The sequence below is a fragment of the Sander lucioperca genome, chromosome 3 (genome assembly GCF_008315115.2).
Source record: "Sander lucioperca isolate FBNREF2018 chromosome 3, SLUC_FBN_1.2, whole genome shotgun sequence".
Classification (NCBI taxonomy): Eukaryota; Metazoa; Chordata; class Actinopteri; order Perciformes; family Percidae; genus Sander; species Sander lucioperca.
This window is the reverse complement of record NC_050175.1, coordinates 17,079,568-17,103,086: the sequence shown is the minus strand read 5'-3', so window position 1 is coordinate 17,103,086 and position 23,519 is coordinate 17,079,568. Positions and strand designations below refer to the sequence as shown.

The window sequence follows — 23,519 nt, the reverse complement described above, 5'->3', positions numbered from 1 at the left end:
CTTTTGTCTGCAATACAAAGTAGCAACAAAGGTTACTACTAGTTAGCGAGCAAGCAGAGAATTGGAAATAGCTCAAAGTAATGGATGAGTGGTAGAAACATACAGCTTTTGATCTATGTTTTGCAAATCTACATAGTGTGGAGTGACTTAAGTTCATGCAATTTATGCACCAAAGTGTTATAATAATAATATAATTATTAATAATAATTCCATAATAGAAAATAAACTTGAACGTGTAAAGGTGGAACTGCAGTGTGAGAATCTGACATGTTGCCAGCCCAAACCAACAGAGTCCAGTCTTTTATTTATTTTTTTATTTAACCTTTATTTAACCAGGTAAGCCGTTGAGAACAGGTTCTCATTTTCAACAGCGACCTTTCCAAGAAAACCATACGCGTGCAAGACAACATACAGTTTCACATACAATACAATACAAGAATACAGAATACAATAGGCTACATAAGGTACAGAAAAAGTACAGAATAAGTAGGCATTACAAAGCCCGGCGCAAAGTGAGGTGTAACTAAGTCGATGGATATGCGAAACGCGATAAACATAAATAGACAGTCTGTATCACTGCTGAGATGTAGTAAAGAGTCAAAAATACAGTAAGTGCAAATTGTGGTCTATATAGTGATAGAGATCAGTTTTAACACAATATATGTGAATAGACAGTCTATATAAATGCTGAAATGTAGTGAAGAGTCAGTATATAGTTAGTACAAGTTGTGGTATAGTAAGTGATGTAAATCAGTAATAACACAGTAAAACATGAATAGACAGTTATGAAGATGCTCAGTGTAGTAAAGAGTCAATATACAGTTAGTGCAAATAGACAGTCTATATAAATGCTGAGATGTATTAGAGAGTCAATTAGTGCAGAGTGTGGTCTAGATAGTGATGTAGATCAGATATACATGAATAGGCAGACTATATAAATGCTGAAATGTATTAAACAGTCAGTATACAGTTGGTGCAGGTTGTGGTCTAGATGGTGAAGTAGATCAGTAGATGTACAAAAAATGTATGACAACAAAGGCATGGAGAATGGTTGAGCATGCCAGGGCAGATGAATAGTGCGAAAGAGCGTAAACAGATATGAACGTGGATATGAAAGCAGTGCAGATGAAGATGTACATCTGTGCAACACGATATCTGACTGTAGGCAGTACACTGTTGAGCATGGAAGTGTGTGCTGTGGTGTCTGAATATTCCTGTGGGTGTGTTGTCATGCTGTATGTGTGCACTGAGTTGTGTGTTTCAAATGTGCATGGGCTCCTTTTGTAATATAGGCTTGTGGGATGACATTCTAATCAACTCATTATTCATAATTAATTCCTACCCTCTGCCTTACATACCAACGTGTGCTCACACACACAAACACACACACACACACACACACACACACACAGCTGAATAGGTGTCACTGCGCAGGAGGGCCCCCTGACTCTGCTCTGCACTGAGCCTGTTTTCATTCCATCATTGCGTTTCTGGCTGATCACACTTAAATCTGCATATGTGAGGTGCTTTCACCTGTGTTTAAATGTAAGGTTAATTAAACTTGGTCTTATCCTGAGGTGAAATGAAGTCCACTTCCTCATATATATATATATATATATATATATATATATATATATATATATATATATATATATATATATATATATATATATATATATATATATATATATAGACTTTATATATTGGACATTTTACATGCACCTTCTAGTACATCATAGACCTGTTTCACATACCACATTTGACATGTAACAGTAGTAAAAGCACAGGTGTAAATAATAACAAAAAATGATGGTTGAATTCCATGTAGCTGCTTCAGTTTCAGGGTCCTGGTACTGTGCATGCTGGCTCACTGTCACACTGGCATGACTTACTGGGACACTTGAATAGAACAGAGCCATCATTAATGTTATTAAGCTGCAAGCTGACTATGAAGAGAGACGTGCAATCTAGTCGTTGAAAGACTTGACTGAGTGCTTAATGAGCGACACATGACTGTGTGAATTAAATAGCTTGATCATTAATATGTAGGAAGAGATGGAAAGGTCAATAGAGTCAGCCATTCGGGTGCTTTGTTAAATGTATGTTACTAATGACTCTACCAAAGACTAATCTGTCCTCTGTCCCTTTCTCACTTTTCTTTCTTTAATTCTCTAAATTTGGCTTTGACCTTTGTAAGAAGGGGTGGTGAGGCAGGGAAACATCCAGGGCTTGTAACAAAGATATATACAGTATATATGTATATAAATATTTCTTATATTTTATATCATACTTGTTGTCCATGTCTTTATTGGACCGTGGGTCGGAGAGAAATGTATTTACAATTGCTCTGTATGTCTGGCACATATTGCAGAATTGACAATAAAGTTGACTTGACTTGATGAAACAGTTCAAACAAGGGAAACGAGTGAATGACTCAGCCAAGTGACGTAAATATGCAGAAGACACCAGAGTTTACTGATTGTCATTTCTTCACCCCTCACAGGGCTGCAGCTTTTGGATAAATGCATCATGGAGGATCACAGCCAGCTCGTGGCAGAGACTCATCCTGCTGCTCCCACTATTTGACGAGATAACAATGACAAGATAGATAGAGTTTAAGCAGCAGTGAACTGACAGCTCAGCAAATGTATATCAATAGATTCCCAATGCACAACAGGGGTCAAGTCAAACTCAGATGTGGGCACTGGATGAAGAGTGGAGTCAAACTCTACATTAGCACTGTGACTTTTGCAAGCTACATGTTAGAATCAAAGTTAGAATTTGATTGTGTCAAACTATGATCTTGTTTTTCATTCTCTTTGTATTACACTCCAAAAGGCAAATAGATATGACTACAGTGTGGGTGTTTTTATTAAAGCCATGGAAAAGACAATGAGCATTTCTTTTAAATCTTCATTAAATAATTGGGCTAATTTGGATCATTTGAGACAAAGTATTACATCATACACTATGTACTATAAACTAATCTCTATTGCATACTGTTTTGCAGTTAGAAATGAATAATAAGGGTAGCTGGTAGCTCACCTGGTAGAGAAGTGCCCATATGCAGAGGCTCAGTCCTCAATGTAGCGGCTCAGGGTTCAAGTCCGACCTGCGGCCATTTGCTGCATGTCTTCCCCCTCTCTCTCTCCCCCCTTTCCTGTCAACAGCTGTCCTGTCTATTAAAGGCTAAAATGGCCAAAAAATTATCTAAAAAAAAAAAAAGAATAATTAAACAAAAAATTAAAAAAGATTATTTAAAAAAAGGAGCTTTTTAGTTTTACTTGTACAAAACTTGGTAAATTGACTAGACCTGTGTCTTTTTTGGAGTAACACTACTCTTTTACAGTTTTGTAATAGCATGAACTGATACTAGATGTGGTACAGTCATATTTGTACTAAGTTTTGGAGAACTGATACACTGTGGTACAACGAGAGAACAATTACAGCTCTTTGACAAACATCTAATATACTGTAGCTGTCCAGAAGAAAATGACCACGGCTGAATCACGTTTTAGGAGGGTGCCAGCTGCTATCAGGGGCAGAATAATTGAGGAAGCTCTGATATGTAATCAAACTCCTGAACAGAACTGAAAGAAATCTGATAAACCAGTCCTTAGTATGTGGTATCCCTGAATATCGCCCATGATTCTCTAAAGTGCAGAGTGAGGATGATTAAAAACTTGAATGGCTATAAATGACACTAGAATGTGTTCTTATTGTGTTAACAACAATACAATCAACTTAAGATTAAGAAGCATGGAAGTAAATAAAATCCTTATGTCAATGCTCTGCATGTATGATTGACATCTGGACCTACAGGGGGACAGAGAGGCAATGTAAATACTAAAATTGCTCTGTAACAGCAGTTTACATGTTATGTCGCAGTGTATTGGTCGTGGTGGTATTGCAGAGAGTTATTGTTTTAGTAGACCTACTTTATTTTTGTTTGAAACAGGGTCTCTGTCCCAAAATCATACAGACAACACTATTAATTTTATATTACGTATTCATTTCTATTTCCCAAAAGTTTACATACATTAGCTAAAAGACGATGGAACACTGAAGTACTATCTTCTTCATTTTTAGTCTGTCTGAAAACTCTTTTGTACGTGTTTATACCAGTTCACAGTAAAGTGTAAACACAAGGCCACAGTGTCAGGATGTGCACATACCAAGAGTGCCACCTGTGAGCATAGCCACTTTAAAAGCTTCATTTTACTCTTCTATTTTTTCCATTTGACTAGCAGCTGAAGACACAGACCAGATGCCAAAAGTCTATATTGCTGTGGATGGACGCACATGTAAAGTTTACATGATATCTGTTCTGGTGTGTGTGTGTGTGTGTGTGTGTGTGTGTGTGTGTGTGTGTGTGTGTGTGTGTGTGTGTGTGTGTGTGTGTGTGTGTGTGTGTGGGCCCCCCACTGGTATGTTATTGTCTGACCACACACTGAAACAGAGGACTTTAATCCTCACGTCTAAACTAACAATACCATGAATGGTATCTCTTGTATTTTTCAAATGCCTGGCTGGGACCCAAAGTAACAAGCTAACAGAGAAGAAAATGGTAAACAAAGTTCTATAAATAGAATAAAATAAAATATGATATGTAATAATGATAAAGTAAGGAAGGATAAAATGCCTGTTACAAAGTGTCAGTTAACCTATCCTACCTTGGTTTACATCTCATGGAGTTATTCATAATGATAACAATGTTGGCATTTTAAAGTGTCAAATTGTCTAGTGTCTCAGAAAGTTGACCCTAAACTTTTCTCACACGGTAGACTATGTTTTGTGAGTTTCACTGACAGACTGCAGGTGGATATCTGCTGCCATCTGCTGGTCAGCAACTGCAAATCTGGTTTATTCTAGCCAAGGCAGGCCATGAGGCAGGCAGGTAGGCATTTTACTGTAGGTGTAGGTAGGTGGTTTTACATAATAAAACAGTCAATCCAAACAGTAAATTTGTTCCTGTTTTAGTCTTTTAAGCTTTTTACATTAAACTGCAACATGAAATTCAACATAACATATTAACTGGCTGATACCACTGCTAAAATAAATGGACTACAAATGTTACATCAGATAATTGGTTGAAATTGTTCAATCCTCTGGTGTTGTTTTGTTTCATGGCCAGTTGGTGGAAGCAAAGCTCTATCATGGACTGGGTCCATTGTGCAAGTGTGTGCCTTAGTTTGTCAGCCACCTGTGTTGCCATGTCCGTTAATTATGTTTGTGTGTATGGATTGTTTGAATTGTTATCTTTACAGGCAGTTTCCTTGGGCATGTTTAGCACATTTTTGTGTAAAAAACAATGTCCACTTCACTGTCTGCTACTTTCCTACTGCATAAAACACATCGATTGGCCCACTCTATTAGTTACAAATGTAGGTGTTAATAGAAATAGCCTAATTGTCAGCCTATGTACCAATACATGTGAAGTCCATCTTCATCAAGTGCTTCATCAGCTTTATTTTAAACCCGTATTATTCCAAAGACAGAAGATGGGGAGTGAGTCTGGCTAACACAAATAATTGTTTAAGGAATCATCTGAGATTGCTTGTTTCTCTCGCGATATGTGGCAACCCAAGTGAGCAGCCAGTCTTCTGTCAGCCCGTGAGGAGGATCCAGGGAACAGTCAGACAGACTGGTGGTCTTCTGTCATCAGCGGAAATGTTCAAAACAGAGAAACTAAAAGCTTTGGTCAATGAGCGACTGAAAGCCGCCGCTGAGGACATATTCAGCATCTTTGAAACAACTATTAAAGACTATGAGGAGATAGTTTTTCGTTCAAAACAGGAGGTCGACCAACAACGAAGAAGGCTGGCCGGGTGGAAAGGTAAGTTACGTTGACGGCAGGTTAACTTTAGCCTCTGAGCAGCGCTGACACTGGGAGGTCTTTACTCCTGTTAAATCAGAAAGAATTGCGTTTGTTAAGATGTACTGGAACCAGCTGGGCCACTCTAAATACTTGTTAGGAGACAGCAAGTAGCGCCATTTTGCATCCCTGAAGGGAGGAGGGGGATGCAAAATGGCTGTCACTGGCAAAATGTGCCAAACGATGGTTTTGTTGGTACCTTGGTAGGGACTATAGGCAACAGGACATGGCTCCCAAAGCCTTTTCACCTCTTACCGTCCTCTCATACCTCACTTCCACCTCTCTCCTGTCAAACAGTTTGGAGAAGAAAGAGGGATGAGTGGAGTTGAAAAGGCAAACAAAAGCCATTGGGAACAGTTTATTTGCTATCTATTATCAAATAGAGATCTTTTTTTATTACGACTATATGATTATATGTGATTCTGTCCTAAATCCATAATATCCCTCATAAGTGCCTAAATGAGATTAGTAGTACACAATATTTTGCCTGTGATGCTATCTTGTTTATTTATAATTAATGGTGGCTATATGGTAATGTCACATTAATAGTCATTTCAGATTGTGTTAAAGGCCCCATGGCATGAACATTTCACTTTATGAGTTTTTTTTAACATTAATATGAGTCCCCCCAGCCTGCCTATGGTCCCCCAGTGGCTAGAAATGGTGATAGGTGTAAACCGAGCCCTGGGTATCCTGCTCTGCCTTTGAGAAAAGGAAAGCTCAGATGGGCCGATCTGGAATCTCCTCCTTATGAGGTCATAAGGAGGAAGGTTACCTCCCCTTTCTCTGCTTTGCCCACTCAGAGAATTTGGCATGGCAGTTGGTCAAGGCCACACCCCCACCCTCCACCTTTCTCCTCCACAAAGCTACAGACACAGAAATGGCACATCCTAAGGAAAGCTCATTGTGGCTGTAATTCTGCACCAAGGCTTAATTTCGGGAAAGAGACTTCAGATACAGTATTAGGCCTATATAAAAGCACCTACTAGCCACGAACCAACACAGAGGCGATTTTATTACCTTTATCATCTCCCCCACAGCATTAAAAACATGATGAAGCGTGACCCCAAAACTTGTACTTAAATTGTGCATATCGTAATACAAACTGTTGTAACAAAATGAGTGCTGTAATGAAGCTGACTTGTTTGATATGCATTGCATTTGTAAGTCGATCTACATTGTTTATTTTTGTTTTTATAAACTTTTGTTTGCAAGGAGATCATCACAAAGCATACCCTTTCATTTCGTAAACAGGAAGCCATTAAAATATAAGCACCATTGCATGTGTTGTCTTGTGGAAAGAAAGACTGTAGTTATACTGCTGTTGTTTACATCTATTCATGAGCAGACTACCCATCATAACATACCCATGCAAAATTCTGAGATTTGTATATGCTGGGACACATTTTAATGCCTGCCTTCTCTCGCTCTCTGCTAAATATTTGCAAATCGAAATATTTGATGAAACTAAGGCTTACATTTCTTTTCTCATGTGTGATACTGTGCAGCCCCCCTGCAGCTCTCTGTCCAGGAAGAGGAGGCTCCCTCTGAGCAGTATCACTGTGAGAAGAAGACTGACCTGTGTGAGGATGACCAGGAGCCCCCGCAGATTAAAGAAGAGCAGGAGGAGGAACTGTGGACCACTCAGGCAGGGGAAAAGCAGCAAGAAGAGGTTGATACCAAAGACGCAATGTTCAATATAATTTATGTGCAAAGGAATGATGGCGATAGAAGACAGTTCCCACATCGAAACCAAGAAGCTGAAAATAAAGAAGACAATTTGCCCAGCAGATCATGTGAACAGTTGAAATCAGAACCTGATGAAGAAGGCTGTGGTGCATCAGAGCCAACCAGTGACTGTCAGATGAGTGAAGTTAGTGACTGTGAATGGAGAGACAGTGGAGGATTTCACTCAGGTGTAAACAGGAAGAAACCACAGCAAGCTGGTGAGACAGCAGACAGGCCGTACACCTGCAGCATATGCAACAAGAATTTCAGAATTAAATCCATTCTGACTCGCCACATGAAGACACACACAGGAGAGAAACCTTACAGTTGCGGTGTTTGCGGTAAAAGTTTCATCCAGCGCTCATATCTGCAGACTCACATGAACTCTCACTCCGGACAGAAACCGTACACGTGTAGTTTCTGTGGCAGAGGGTTCACACAAGTTGGAAACATGAACGCCCACATTCGAATCCACACGGGAGAGAAGCCTCACATCTGTACTGACTGTGGAAAAAGTTTTAGAGAGAAAGCGGATCTCATTAAGCACACAATAATTCACACTGGTGAGAAACCTTACATTTGCATTGTATGTAATATGAAATTCAGTGCTCAGTCTAATTTAACACGCCACATTAAGACTCATTCAGGGGAGAGGCCATATAGTTGCACTGCTTGTGGAAAAAGATTCATTCGGCGCTCCCATTTAATTATTCATATGAAGACTCACGCAGAGAATCTCTAGACTGGTGAAATTATTATATTCGCTCCGTTATTTATTTGATAAATTCCTAGGTAGAATGGACAAAGCAAATGTATAAAATAAAACCCCATTTTTTCTATGAGTTGTTGCTATATAGTTTTGCTGTATTATACTCAGCAAGTTGTAATAGTGTATGTTTCTCCTGGTGACATTAAATAAAGCAAGGGGGCATTATTATGTCCTCAAAAATCATCACGAGTCATTCTTCTTGTATTTTTTTCTCCAGCGATGACCTTTCTAGTATTCAAGAATGAAATATTTTCGTTATTGTCAACAAATCCTATAAAAAGAGCACAACAAAACTGTTTTTGTTTCTCAATACTTGCCCACCCTGTCTGTAGCTTTCCAATGATAAAAGCACCGGAGGGTGTGATAGCTGTTCAACTGCAAATCATATGACTCACACATTAGTTAGTTATCGTCGTATCAAAGTCCACATTAAAGACAGATAGTGAGCTTGAACTTCCTACCAGAACTCTGGAATCTGAGCGGGACACTTGAAACTTCCCCTTTGTGGCAATAAATAAATATTTCATGGGAGCATAACTTGAATGCAAACTCTATTTCTCAGCCTGATAAATGTTCTTCTGTTCTGCACCTAGTTTTATCAGATGGATGTGAGTGCTTTAGTAACTTTTCCAGGAAAAGGCTGACCTACCTACAGCATGTGAGATACAAGTTTTCTTTTCTTTTTTAACATAAAACAAAGACCCCAGACGTGTTCACATAAATGGCAACCTGCCTGAGAAAATAGGGTAAGTAAACACTGCATTTTAATCCTTAATGGCACAACACGTACTGATATGAAGAAGCAATAACTACCTAAAGCTTATCATGCTGTAGTAGCATTACTCCTCTGCTGCAATACTAATTTCTCTGGGTGTGGCTGTTTAAGTATGTTTGGTTTATTCTCTTTTCTGTATACTCTGCTCATTTCTGGATATATTAACTGATGTGATAGCAAATAGTTGCTATTTGGTAAAACCTAAAGAAAAAAATAACTGTTGGTGAGCCTCACTTTAGGTTTTATATACTGTGTAATCACTGGCCAAACTGATTGTGCAATATTTTACAGGCTGTAGATGAAAGTATGCACTTGAAAAAAGGCAAATGAGGTCTTAGTTGAGGGAAGACTGTATAAAATAGGTTGAGTCTTAGAAATTAAAAAAACTAGGTAGACTCAGCTGCAAATTATTTTGGATATCATGCCTCAAAGATGAGATGTTGACATGACGACTGTAGGAGAGAGCTGATCGGTGTGGCAAATTTGAGGTCAGTGAGAAATATTTCACTGTCAGTAGCGCTATTATGGTGCAGAATGCATTTCCTGACATAGTTAAGGGCCACCGGACCCCTGAGAGTTCAGCTGTGCTGCTAACAAACACAAAGCCGCCGTAGTGGTTCACCCCTCCAGGATGATACCGCCTCTTTTTGGTTTTGGGTGGTACCTGAGTTTCATCAGTATTAAAACAATAGCTCTTTAAATATGTAGTATATCATCTTCATCAGATGTAGCATCTAATTTTAGATACGTAGAGGCCACATCAAGGTGCACTGATGTATCGGCACAGAAAAACAAAAAGGTATCAAAGGCATTACTGCATCATTACATTTTCTGACTAATACAAAAACATATTTAGTGGCTTTGATGGAATAATATTTAATAACTGCTTTTCCCAATTGACAAATAGGGATACAAACTATCCCTTAAACATTATTTCTTGGAAAACGTTGATAGATCTTTCTCCAACAAGAGGTAGAGAGGAATTCTTTTTTAAATTATTCTTATCCACTTACTTGTTTTTTTCTGTAGCTATTAGCAACACCTACCATTCCCACCTTCATCAGCATGCTCAATATCACTGATACGACTTTGTTGTCCTTAAAAAAGAAATTAATATTGTTCCACATAGAATATAGGAACTATTAAGTACCACGGCTAAGTGTACAACTTATTTTTTCAGTTAACGTTTATTCCTGCTGAGTTTTTATTTTATTTTGTCACTGTTGGAGAGAAAAAAAAAAAAAGTTTTAGCGGAAATGCACTTGATGTCATTTCCGTTGCGCGAAGCTGAAACTTTGGCGCCCCAGACTTTTAAACATCCTGAAAACACTGGAGAGACATCGGGAACATCAAGAAGACAAACATTGAACCAGTCCGGTAGTTTTCACGGCAAAGTAACGTTAGTTAATAACCTCCTGGTTGTGAAGATGCAAAGTCGTTCAAAGCAAAATAAGCTCTCTTTGGATGGCTGGTGTCGGTGAGGTTAGCCTTCCGTTGACAACGCCGTTGGTCTGTTAGCTAAAAAGATATCCAGCTCATTTACCTCTAGTAGACAAGCTGGCTGTCGGGAAGAAACGCACATAAATACATACACCTGCCTGTGGTTTAATCAGAGTCGCCATGATCCGAAGCAAACTGAAGAAAACCAAGGTAAGTTCAGAAGGGTTAGCTGGCGGTTTTTCTATGACGAGAACATTTGGAGGATTAGTACCGAACCAGCCTCTAGTGCGGCGGTTACATGTGTAACTTGTCTTCGTTTATTATGTTTGCAGTCTCTTATTAGCTCAGCTGTGTCTCTGTCTGGTTTGATTGATTTCTATTGATCCCTCTAGTGCAGCCATCTTTTTTTTCTTTTTCTGGTCAACAGACACACACACACTTTATTCATCTCGAGGGGAATTTTAGGCATCCAGTAGCTTAGACAACCATAACACAACAAACACACATATATCTCTCATACATAAAATCACTCACAGAAATGTAAAGACTTATACAAATCACTCACAGAAATAAGCTCAGCTGTGTCTCTGTCTGGTTTGATTGATTTCTATTGATCCCTCTAGTGCAGCCATCTTTTTTTCTGGTCAACAATGTAGGTTATCTGAAACAAAAACACCTTATTCATACACAGACAACGATACGTTTTACATAAGTGACTTTTTAAATGGCATATCAGATAAATATGTAACTTTTTGGGCCTGTGTTGCCAATCTGTATTGTCTAAATGAACATTGAGTTATTGCTGTTACCAGGAGTTTATTACTGACGCATGCTTGGTTGTTGATGACTTGATGTGAAGTGTTTGTGGGTGATGATACTTTCTACATTCGGAAAAAAGATGCTCTGCTTTGCTGGAAGGCAAACAAAACAGTAAAATGCTGGTAATTGTTTGCTTTGTGCTTTGTGTCAGGCACCCGGGGGCCAGAAGAACATCTCATCCTTCTTTTCCTCTCAAAATCACCACAAGGTATATTGTATTTATTTTCTTTTAGTTAGTTGTTTCTCTCTTTGCTGCCTTCTCTTTTTGTCTTTTTTTTCTTCAAGTCTTGACAGGACTTTCAAAACCTTATCTTGATATTATTACTTAATAAGGTTGTCATGATACCATAATTTTAAACTTTGGTAGCTAGATAGGTAGGTACTTTATTGATCCCCAAGGGGAAATTCGAGGTCCCAGTAGCTTCAGACATCACACACAACATTCACATACATCACAAACAAGATGATAAAAAAGGAAATCCACATGAATAGCATGGACAATACAATAAAAAATACTAAATAAAATTAAAAATCTACATGAATGTACTAAGGGATGTATAAGCATGAGATGCTTGCAGTGACAGGGCAGGAACTGACCCTGTGATTCAGTATGAGAGTGTGTGTCATGGTGGTAGTGCAAATAGGTCCAATAGTGCAAGGATAAAGTCTAGGACCAGCATTAAATATGGACAATATAAGAGAATAATGTAAACATATTTATATAAAAAATGATATTAAAAACATATAATATAAAAACTATAGTAGTGCAAGGATAAAGTTAAAAAAAGACAGCATTAAATATGGGCATTAAGCATTTAGCATTAAATATGGTCATTTTAAGGGAATAAAGTAGACAGTAGGATAAAACACAAATAAACAGTCAATATTAGAGGTTTGAAGTAGTAGTGTTACAGCCATTGTTCAAGTATTAAGATACAATACTAGTATAAAACAAGATACTTGAAACCACGGCTAAAAGGGAGAAAAAAGTCCTAGGCACACAAAATAGGATAATTCTTTTATTAACGACCTGCACACATTGCTGGTACAGAAAAAGTTTGGTTAAGGATCAGTTGATTTTCTTCCCTGTTTCATCTGTGGAGCCTGCCTTTCATTGAAATCTGATTTTTGTATAGCCTCTGTACTTTTCATACTATCAAAATGTTTAACTAACGGAGATTTTATATTGTTTTAAACTTAGCCTTATTACTTAATGCCATTATGAGAATTTGGAGAGGTAATTATTAGTAATGTGCATATAGTAGTCAAATATATAGAGGCATATACATTCAAAGAATGCTAGCACTTAACTGCAAATTGCTATAATACAGCCTTTAAGAGCAGGAAAAGACAACATCTATAACCACATTAGGTTTAAAAAAATCACAGACAATTAATAGAATATAAATATGGTATCTACTACATCTACTTTCTGTGTGTTTTGTTGTTTGTTTTTCCAGCACATTCTTCTTTACTCTTGAACTCATTACACGCCTCTTGAAGTTGCTTTTGTCAAGGATGTTACTTTCTTGCTCATTTTATTATTAAACACATTTATTTGTATAAATGTATTTTATCTTATGTATATTGTTTTCTATTATTTCCCTGCTTGTCTCTCTGTTTAACGTTTTCAGTTTTTATGTACTTTTAATTTTGCTTCTTTTTCTAATCTCTTGTAATGCACTATTGCATTTCTCACTGATTTTCATAAGCAATGAACCACTAATAATTTTAAGGTTATATATTAAAATACTCATGTGACTGTGTTGCTCTTAGGACTTGTCATCTTCCACAAAATTGCCTGTCACTGGCACTGCACTAGCCAGGACTGAACCTAAGATCATAGATGGTGAAACCTCGACATTCGGACCCTATTCCCCCTTAAAGAGGAGTATCCTTGGGGACCTTGAAAACCTCCTGCCCTCCTCACCAGATCTTCTCCTCTCTGTGCCTGAGACCCCCATCAGTCAGATCAGGCTTGCTTCATCTTCTTCCTCCAGAAATGCAGATCGACGGAGCCCCCAGCCCAGCAGAGAGGTGGTGAGCCTGGAGAAGCTTTGCCAATTGTCTCCCATCTGTCGTAGTCCCCGCTCCAAAGGGCAGAGTGCACGGAGGCTTATGACTGAGGAGGGAGGGAAAACCAAGAGGGAAGAAGGATGTTCTGGCTCCGTAAAAAGACTCATCAGCCCTCCTCAAGAGTCTCACAAGGCCAAGAGACCAAGAAATGCCAATCCACCGGCCCAAAGAACTGCGCTCAGCCCTACAGGTAGCAATCTGAAAGTAACAAGGCCTTTGATTGGCCCTTTAAAGACACCTCATTTCTCCAGTGACCAGTCTGAGAAGTCAGAGGGTCACACCAGAGGTACTGAAGTAGTCTTTAATGAAAACAACTCTTTTGGGGAACAGAGAAGACATAAGAGAGATGAAGAGGAGGAAGATTCTGGTTTTACTGTGATAACAGAGCAGAAAGCAACAGGGGACAAAGCCAATGGAAACCCACACACTTGTCTGGATAAGGATACCCACACTCTTACTGCTCACATGCACAAACCTAGTGTTCAAGCTATCACACCTACAACACAGAGAAGTGCAAAGGAGGGAGAGATTGACCTTATCAAGTTAGGAGCTACAAGCACAACAGTGACATCGAATGGAGATGGAGACAATTTGACATCATCGGATCAGGGGCGAGCTGGAGGTACACAGAGTTGGAGTTTTGATTGCCACCTACTACATGTTTTGTATATAAAACTGCATGTTGTTGATCAAATAGTACACTATTTTTGTCTACGATGAAAAAGAAGGGGTGTTGCAGAATTCTCTGAACCCCGCTTAAACACATCTGCAACAGTTCAAAAGGGTTTCTCTTTAGTATCTGTGTGATGATATTTGGTTAAAAACATGGAATGCAGCATTCAAGACTAGGAAAAGATACATTTTAAAGTGCCCATATTGTGAAAAAATCACTTTTTCTGGGATTTGGGGTGTTATTTTGTGTCTCTGGTGCTTCCACACACATACAAACTTTGAAAAAAATCCACCCATGCTGTTTAGAGTGAGATACGGTTTCTGAATGTGTCCTGCCTTCAGTCTCTGGGTGAGCTGTTCAAAATCAGCACGGCTTGTGACGTCACAAGCCGAAACGAGCAGGCTAACCGCAACCATTAGCTCGTAGCGTTAGCGTTAGCATGCTAACGCTAGCATGCCACCTCGTTCTCAATAGCAAAGCACTGCTACAACACACACAAGTTCACCATAATCTACAAAAGAACTACTTACATGTGCGCCCTCATTTAGAAGTCTCCCAGCTAATCCTGCCTTGTAACTGACTGAAGTTGTAGAAACAGCCTTTCTTTTACTGTCTATGGAGCTAGCTAGCTGACATGATCTACATCTGAGCTACTGCACATGTGCAGTGCAATCAAAGATAGTACAGAAGAAGAAGAAGAAAAAGAAAAGAGGTCTCACTCTGTAGCTAAAACAGAGACCAGGTGAAAAGAGGATCTGCAGCAGTGAGAGAGAGCGGTGCAGTACAACAAAAATATGGTGTTTTTTGAAAATTAAACCATGTAAACCTATTCTGGTACAACCTTAAAATACAATTATGAACCTGAAAATGAGCATAATATGGCTGCTTTAAGCTATTTCACAATAATAATAAAAAATCCAGATGATTGAGTATTATAATATAAAATATATAAAATATATATTATATCATAATATCAATCTATTAATACAGTATACATGCAGCTGTAATTCACAACCATTTCTTTGAATGTAGTTTTTTTCCCCCTGCTAACTTGTTTACTTATTGTGCTACTTTTTCGCACAAAAGAAAATACAGGAATGGCATCAGTGGATGACACGTTGGACGAGAGCTGGTTTGCGGAGCAGATGGATCATAATGAGGGTCTTGTCACAGAGGACAAATCCAAAAAACCCCGGTGAGAAACCCATGAACACACACTGGCTTGGATAACGTTGCTGTGGTTAGGTGACGATAAATTTGCTCATGTCAATAATAAAGGCATAAAAATGAAGCAGAAGTAAGAGCACATGACACATGGGGAGTATATGGGAGTTCAAGCAATTGACTTGGTGACCAGTAAGCTGCTGAAAGGGTTCCATCTCACTGTGTCAGTTCATCCCTTTGTGGGCTGATAGTAGCCTCATGTTGAAGTAAGTTTGTGACTGGAAAGTTGCCAATGACACAAAGATCTATATGTTTATTCTTCCAGGTTTTTAAATTCATTAAGATGTTTAGAAATGATGCATGGCGGAAAGGCAGATGATTGGAAAAAAAAAGAAGTGTATACACTATATGTAGTATACATGATATATGTACTCTCTGTTCGTACAGTAAGGTGCCAGACCATGTGATCCTTTCTGGAGGCCTAAACAACCGCTACTGGGTTTTAGATGTGGGGGAGAGGCCTGGCCATAAAACACTCACCATCTCGTGCTCCAAATCTCTACATCCAACTGAGACGTGTCTGCTGAAAGATGGATGGTAACTCCTTGTATTAAGGTCTTCTGTAATTCAGTTCCTCAATTTCATCATAATGTTCAGCGCCTTTTTCCCTACAATGCCCAGATCCAGCCCGCAGTAGCACTGACTTTTCAACTTCAATATGTACAGTCTTCATTATGTGTATGTCTCAGTTTTTATGTGTCTAAAATGATCATTCCTTGGGTATTTCCAGGGAGATGACGCCTGTTTGTCATGGTGATGTGGTGCATCTAGAGGGCCGCTCTGATGCTGGATCCTGGGTAGTGGACAGGGAGCAGGGCTTCCTGGTTTTACTACCTGATAGCCTTATCTCAGGTACCAGCATCTCTAGCTCCATTCGTTGCATGAGGCGTGCAGTACTCGGAGACATGTTCAAGGTAAAAGGCTTTTCTAATACAATTCATTGTTCAGTTCAGTTTTTTATGTTGATTGATTATTGTGTCTGTTTCCTAAACTTCCTAGTGTATCTGGAAGTGGACAGTACACTTACATACACAATAACACAATGCTATACGCTTAACAATTTCCTGTTCTTTCTGTGCGTCGTGATGCAGAGTTTTGACGGTGGCTCCAAGCAAATGCTAAACGGCACCATGGTCCATGAGGTCTTCCAGAGAGCAGCTACAGCCAAAGATTTTTCTCTGGAAACACTGTCTAAGTTGGCTAACCAAGCCCTGTGCAGTCCTCAGTACCTGGGAGACATGTAAGTGGTTAGATTATACCCTACGGGGTGCTGCAGGCCTTTTCATGTTTGTAATGATACTATTCGCAGTTGTTCCTAACTGAGCACTTGAATCACGCAAATAAACGGCAGAGATGCACTGAACATTTATCTGTGAATGTGTCCTGTAGATTTAATTTAATGTGTTGCATGTGATGTATCACGTTTTTCACACCTGGCTTCTTTCGTTACATTTGTGTTTTGCCCATTTGTCTTTAGGTACAGTTTGGGTGTAAGCCAGGAAGAGATGAAGCAGGAACTGCATGACTATCTGCCCTCACTGGAACATTGGGCAAAGGAATACCTCAGCTCCCCAACACCAAAAGCCATCAGCCTCAAAATGTACACACACACACACACACACACAGAGCAACAGATTTGCTAACAGAACTTCATTAGCGCTGCCAGAGTCAACTTGTTTTGTATCCATATCTTGCATAAATCAGTGTAATGAATATCAAAAGCATAATTAACTAAAACCAGTGTGAATAAGGTTTTGTCACTTTAAAAAGTTCTTTATATGTCTGTCTCTGTCTCAATGACCTCACCCCCAGCAACAGCAAAGCTCGGACCAGATGTCAGGACTTGGCAACTGTTGTCACGGTAGCAGAGCTGGCAGATATAGAAGAGAATGTGTGGTCACCGAGATTTGGTCTAAAGGGGAAAATCGATGTGACGGCGCGGGTTCGAATCCAAAGACCACGAAGCGGTAGTCACAATACCCCGGAAGAGAGGACTGTCCCCCTGGAGCTGAAAACTGGGAAGGAGTCAAACTCGATAGAGCATCGCAGTCAGGTTGGTGGGCGGACAGACACTTGTAGACTGGTGTGGTTAGGTTAAAAGGCAGCTTTACACTGATATGCGCACATTTAAGCAGGTCGACTGACTCACTCAACTATGGTTTCAAGATGTCCATATACCATTGTTTTTCTGTGTGTAGGTGATTCTTTACACTCTGATGAGCTTGGAGAGATACAATTCTGAAGCTGGCTTCCTGCTTTACCTCAAGACTGGCAACCTGCATCCTGTAGTGGCCAGCCACATGGACAGCAGAGGTACAGTATACCCACATTAGAGTCCGGATCGGGCCGAATTTTTCTGTCCGAGCCCGGCCCACGTCCGACAGAGCCGTGACCGAACCCAGCCCGAGCCCGACGGGCATTAACAAATTTGTGTTCGCGCCCGACCCGAGCCCGACACAGTTAAATTCTCTTTTTTTTTTCTCATACTAATGACACATGTACGTTTGTTTGTGTGGAAAGCTTTTATTAAGCAACTGTAGGAAGGCATTCGGAAATGTCAACAGATGAGCGCATCAGCGCACACGGGGCAACAAGCGCACGTTAATAAGCTGTTTAATTTAAAATGTTCAATGTGTTAACCTTTCCTGATTGCTTTGTTTCCGACCGTGGTCAGAAAATCAGGGGGGAGTCGTTACCTCCATGGCCGAAGTTATAAAATGAATAACGTTTAGGTTAAAATCCCGTTTCTGGTGAGCAAATGAATGAACTTGGCTTTCAGTCTGGGGTTCATCTCGGACACCGCACACGCTGTGTACAACAAACTTATTCCACCAACTCTGCTCGGTCGCATCTACACGCCTGCTTCCTCTTTCTCTATCTCTCTTCTGCCCACTTTACACACACACTGAGCTCTCTTAAAGGAGCCACTGCACCATTTTACAACGAATGCCATATCGCGCTGATGTGACCGAGCCCGACCCGAACCCGTCCATAATTTCTAAATATCTGTCCAAACCCAGCCCGGCCCGTCGGGTACTGTCGGTCTCGGTTTGGGTATCCATGCCTTAACCCACATGGGCTTAACCAACATGCTCAACACCAGTTTTGAACAATTGTATCAAAACGTTATTTTATATAGATAGATAGGTGGACTTTATTAATCCCAAACTGGGAAATTACTCAAATAATTGTAAAATCTTATATAAATGTAATATTCTTTTTTTTTTTTTTTTTACACACACACACACACACACACACACACACACACACACACACAGTCAGAGTCCAGAGAGACAGAGTCCCCTTTTAACTAAATTGTGTGTGCTTGAACCACAACACCATGGTACAGTAAACACTCTTTTACAGCAGCATGTCCTGCATCAGCTTAATTGCTAAACTCTGTTTTATCTCAGAGCTGCTGAAGCTGAGGAACACCTTGGTTCATCACATTCACAACTGTGTGGAGAAAGAGGCGAAGCGGAGCCGTTTGTCTAGACTTCCTGAAATCGTGACAGACAGACAAACCTGCCAGTATTGTCCTCAGAAGAGAAACTGTGCTTTATATGAGAGGTAGACTTTATAAACTTATTTATCAGCCATGGAAATGTCAAGCATTATACATTTTATTAAACTTATCTTAAAGTCAGCCTATGCCAGTTTATACAATCCACTATTATTGTAGAGTATTGAGATGGTGAGTTTAATTAGTAGTTAAATGGTCTCATTAAGCTCTCCGTCTTTTTTTTTTCACCACTTCCTCGCTTACCGCCCCTCTTTCTCTTTCTCAACACCTGTCCTCATCCTTCCTCCAGGGTGGTCGATGGTAGCGCTGCAGACGTCCGCGAGGATGTTGTGCGTGACTTCCTAGAGCAGGAGACAGGTCACCTGATCCCACCACATCTAAGCTATTTTTCCCATTGGCTGCTGCTCTGCTGCCTAGAGGCTGCCAGCATGGAGGCCAAGAATGGCCGAAAGCGTGTGTGGCTTCAGACTGCTGAGGAGAGGTAAAAAGCTGGTCTCTCAAATTTACACTCCCAGCAAAGTCAAATCCAATATTGTATACAAACACTTGTTTATAAAACTGTTTATACTGTACAAAACGCTTAATGCACAGTATTTGCTTACTCTGAACTGTGATTCTAGTGAGAAGAATGGGAGCTGCGTGGGGAATGTGCAGCTCAGTGGCCCAGTGACCGTGCAGTCTGAAGGGGTTTTTCTCCATCGTTTCCAGCGAAGCAGTGTGGTGCCACAGAAGGGTTTGGCCAGCAGTGGTTTGGCCAGCGGGGATCGCATTGTTGTTAGTGACCAGGAAGGTCGCCTGGTTGGTTTGGCAACAGGGTACCTGTCTGAGGTCAGCATGACATCGATCAGCTGCACTCTGGACAGGTGAGAAGGAACCCGCATATACCTACCTGCCGGCTGAAGTATTTCAACCAAAGGACGACTACAGGACTGTGAATTGTTTTGGACTTCTCTTTCATCAGCTGCTCAGTTGAATTTACACCTGTTTTGTCGTTTAATATGTTTTATAGAGACCTGTCTAAGTTCAGTGGTGTATTGTTTCGATTGGACGGTGATGAAGGTGTGATTGGCCTCAGCACTCACCTCACCAATCTCTCCAGGCTGATGGAAAACTGCCAGGACAGGTAGGTACAGTAAAATGAAATGCAATAATGCAAAGTTATGACGGCTGTGTGTGTGTGTGTGTGTGTGTGTGTGTGTGTGTGTGTGTGTGTGTGTGTGTGTGTGTGTGTGTGTGTGTGTGTGTGTGTGTGTGTGTAAAGGCAAAACCAACATATCCCTAAGAATTAACTAGGTTACAGTTAAAACAATAGTCTCACAGATTTCATTTTTTCCGCAGTGATCGCCTGAGGGAGCTGGTTGTTGATCTTCGTCCTCCAGAGTTTATTTCCAACCTCAGTTCTGTTCTGCCAAGAGAGGCCAAGGACACGGTGGCCAACATCCTCAAAGGTGACGAAGCTACTCTGCTCTGTTCTTCTACTCTGCCTGTCTCATTTACTTTCTTTTGTCCTTTCCATTATTCAATTGTGTTCTACTTCCCATTACTGTGGGGGACAATGCTATGCTATAGATAAGCAACTTAAAATTGGAAGACATGATATGCACTTCCCTAGAAATGTTGCTCAGTTGCTGGAGTTAAAGTTTTGTTTCAAGTGTGCGTGTGTTGTGTGCGTGTGTTGTGTGCGTGTAGGTCTCAACAAACCACAGAAGCAGGCCATGAAGAAGGTGTTGTTATCTAAAGACTACACACTGATTGTTGGGATGCCAGGCACAGGCAAAACCACAACCATCTGCACCCTGGTAAACTCCCAACCATAATCTATAAACTTCACCTTGCCTGAACCAGAAATCAACATGATCTACTCCCTAGTGAGACCACAACGTTAACCCTTCTTGCTCTTGGTCTTATCCTCACTTTTTCTTTCAGGTTCGCATCCTTCACGCATGTGGGTTCAGTGTGTTGCTGACCAGCTACACCCACTCTGCTGTTGACAACATCCTGCTGAAGCTAAAGCGCTTCAGGGTTGGGTTTCTGCGTCTTGGGCAGGGGCAGAAGGTGCGCTATATTTTGACGTCTGTTATTCAGTGTGAACTACAGTACAGAAAATAAGTCTACACTTCCCACATTTGTTTTATAACAGTTAATATAAACATTTTGTAGATAAACGGTATCTGCTGTTTACAAAAAACTATTCCATTCTTTCATATGGTAATTTGCATTAAATCATAAATCATCATTAAATATAATTAAAGTTGTACAGTAATATGTCAAAATAGTCATATTTGGGGGATGCATTAATCTGTATTTTTTATTTTTTTTAATCAGCCGTTCAACCAAAAAATTTACATTTTAAAAACTCAAGTCTTGTTGTGTCCTCTCCGGCTTGCTCTGATTTCTTTCTTGTTTTCTGCCTCCCTCTCCAGGTTCATCCAGACATCCTGCCTTACACAGAGGAAAGTGCGAGGAAGAAGGGAGTTCATAGTCTGTCAGAGTTGGAGCAGCTTTATAACAAGGAGGTGAAGAGTTACTTTGTCATAATTGCAACAACGTTGACTGATTTATCTCAATGTTTGTCCTGCATCAAGACATGTCACGTGTTGATATTGTACCTTACAACAACATTACATTTAAATAAAACAAGTAAATGTATTACCATTCGATACCGATCCTCTCTCTGTCTAGCTGGTAGTGGCAACCACCTGTATGGGCATCAAGCATCCCATTTTCACACGTCGCCGGTTTGATTTCTGCATCGTAGATGAAGCTTCACAGATCAGCCAGCCTATCTGTCTGGGACCCCTGTTCTATGCCAAGAGGTTTGTCCTGGTTGGAGATCACCAACAGCTGCCACCAATAGTACAAAATCAGGAGGCAAGGTAAAAATGGCCTTAACGTGTGTGTGTGTGTGTGTGTGTGTGTGTGTGTGTGAAAAGAGAAGAAAAAAACTATTGCCTTAGGTACATTTATTGTAGTTATTTGTCTTCATATGGGTGAAATGGGACCGTTTTCACATTAAGTTATGGTGAAGGTCAAGTTTCAGTATGTAGGGAATGTGACGGGGTAATTAATGCAAAGTTAAGATAATGTCAACAGAAATATCTCTTTCTTTCTCCAGGTCACTTGGGATGGACGAAAGTCTATTTAAGCGACTAGAGCTCCATAGTGGAGCAGTGGTCCAACTCAATGTACAGTACCGGATGAATAGGTACACCTACATACACAGACAACACTGTATGCTTCAGTAATTTTGTCTCGTTTATTATGAGCTCAAATGGCATTTTCACTCTTAACTGCTAACAATACGATGGCACAAACTTGTGCACAAACATTATTATCTGTAATGAATAAAATCTGAATTTGCTTTGATCTTAAAGAGAAACTGTTATTTCCGCGCTGTCTGGCTTTAGCATTGCAGAGAAAACTTATTCTATTCACATGGCAACTACAAAACAGTATGGCAAAAGTCATTAGGACAAACAGATGATTCCCACTCTATCATAAACAGTGTGTGCTCTGTGTTTTTAGGCAGATAATGTCTCTCAGTAACTCCCTGATGTATGAGGGCCGGCTGGAGTGTGGATCAGAGAGGACAGCCACAGCCCTGCTCACTCTGCCCTTTGTGCTCTCTGTCCAGTCGGAGCTTAGTTCCTACTCTAAGACTCATCCACAGCACGACCTGGCTTGGATACAGCCCACGTTGTTGCCCAGCAACCCTGTTTGCTTCCTAGATTGCTCCACGGTTGGTAAAATATTCAGTGCACGTCAAGCAGTAGTTTTTGATGTTGTGTTGAGGTAGAACTGAGTCAAGAGAGAAGATGTTGATATTTGACTGGAAAATGTATATTCTCAATGAAGGGGGCTGGTTAACTTCAGTTTAGTTCTGTTAGTTGTTTGTGAGTTTGGATGTCCTTTAAAAATGTTTTACTAGCCACATTTTTAGCGTAGATGATTGATACAGGCTTTATTAGGTCTGCTTTCTGGTAAAAGATCAAGGAATTAAGTCAGCTGCTTCCACTGTTGAAGAAAGTGATTTATGTGAAATACGATTGTTTTTCATATGGCTGTTGTTGTGAGTAAGACAATGGAGATGTGCTGGTCAACATCTTGTTTCTCTCCACTGCTTCCTTTAGGTGCCAGCACTAGAGTCTGTGGAGCAGGGGGGCGTAAGCAATCCCACCGAGGCTGCTCTCATACACAAGATCCTTTCACTGCTGATAAAGGTACATCAGTTGCCCAAATGATCCTCAAGTAAATATGGCAAAATGCAGTGGGGTTTTTAAAGTCCTTGCTTAATTCTTAGGTAATGACACGGTTTTTTTTTTAAAGTGAATAAAAGTGGAAAAAAATAGAGAAATAATCAGCATAGCTAGTTGTTGTACTAACACTGGCTTATTTTATTTTCTTCAGGCAGGGTGTAAGCCCAGTGATATAGGTGTTATCGCCCCCTACAGACAGCAGTTAAAGAGTATCTCTGCTCTGCTGCAGTCCTCTGCTTTCACCGGTGTGGAGGTGAATACAGTGGACAGATACCAAGGACGGGACAAAAGTCTGATCATTTTTTCTTTTGTGAGGAGCACTACAGACGAAGGAAACGTAAGTGTTTCTCTATTACAATCT

At 40.2% G+C, this 23,519-nt stretch overlaps 2 protein-coding genes across 5 annotated transcripts in view; both read left to right on the top strand.

The window, feature by feature from the left end:
* The first annotated feature begins 5,504 nt into the window (after positions 1-5,504).
* LOC116060710 (zinc finger protein 664-like) lies at positions 5,505-8,559 on the top strand. Its single transcript, XM_031314438.2, has 3 exons — positions 5,505-5,836; positions 7,384-7,602; positions 7,654-8,559. The coding sequence occupies exons 1-3, from the start codon at positions 5,671-5,673 to the stop codon at positions 8,343-8,345; spliced, it is 1,077 nt and encodes a 358-aa protein (XP_031170298.1). The 5' UTR covers positions 5,505-5,670; the 3' UTR covers positions 8,346-8,559.
* A 539-nt stretch (positions 8,560-9,098) lies between these two features.
* The window catches only part of dna2 (DNA replication helicase/nuclease 2), a 16,516-nt gene continuing 2,095 nt past the window's right edge, over positions 9,099-23,519 (top strand). The window contains exons 1-23 of one of the 4 annotated variants that reach the window (XM_035999396.1): positions 9,099-9,118; positions 11,558-11,614; positions 13,183-14,104; positions 15,242-15,350; positions 15,767-15,916; positions 16,110-16,293; positions 16,471-16,619; positions 16,857-16,979; positions 17,192-17,432; positions 17,578-17,692; positions 18,793-18,949; positions 19,192-19,383; positions 19,523-19,765; positions 19,912-20,025; positions 20,241-20,350; positions 20,592-20,701; positions 20,829-20,957; positions 21,326-21,418; positions 21,585-21,778; positions 22,018-22,107; positions 22,428-22,641; positions 23,033-23,122; positions 23,310-23,495. In XM_035999396.1, the coding sequence (XP_035855289.1) occupies positions 13,525-14,104; positions 15,242-15,350; positions 15,767-15,916; positions 16,110-16,293; positions 16,471-16,619; positions 16,857-16,979; positions 17,192-17,432; positions 17,578-17,692; positions 18,793-18,949; positions 19,192-19,383; positions 19,523-19,765; positions 19,912-20,025; positions 20,241-20,350; positions 20,592-20,701; positions 20,829-20,957; positions 21,326-21,418; positions 21,585-21,778; positions 22,018-22,107; positions 22,428-22,641; positions 23,033-23,122; positions 23,310-23,495 (3,573 nt within the window). In that variant the 5' untranslated portion in view covers positions 9,099-9,118; positions 11,558-11,614; positions 13,183-13,524. Of the gene's footprint in view, positions 9,119-10,400; positions 10,798-11,557; positions 11,615-13,182; positions 14,105-15,241; positions 15,351-15,766; positions 15,917-16,109; positions 16,294-16,470; positions 16,620-16,856; positions 16,980-17,191; positions 17,433-17,577; positions 17,693-18,792; positions 18,950-19,191; positions 19,384-19,522; positions 19,766-19,911; positions 20,026-20,240; positions 20,351-20,591; positions 20,702-20,828; positions 20,958-21,325; positions 21,419-21,584; positions 21,779-22,017; positions 22,108-22,427; positions 22,642-23,032; positions 23,123-23,309; positions 23,496-23,519 lie in introns of those variants that run through there. The other 3 variants (XM_035999395.1, XM_031314370.2, XM_031314369.2) reach the window with 3 other exon arrangements.

What these genes read in the sequence shown, in the direction of transcription:
- LOC116060710 (XM_031314438.2), top strand. Translation starts at nt 5,671, where the DNA reads ATGTTCAAAACAGAGAAACTAAAAGCTTTGGTCAATGAGCGACTGAAA. An exon ending in AAGGCTGGCCGGGTGGAAAG is followed by an intron (nt 5,837 to 7,383) that starts GTAAGTTACGTT and finishes GATACTGTGCAG; the next exon opens with CCCCCCTGCAGCTCTCTGTC. An exon ending in TGTGCAAAGGAATGATGGCG is followed by an intron (nt 7,603 to 7,653) that starts ATAGAAGACAGT and finishes ATAAAGAAGACA; the next exon opens with ATTTGCCCAGCAGATCATGT.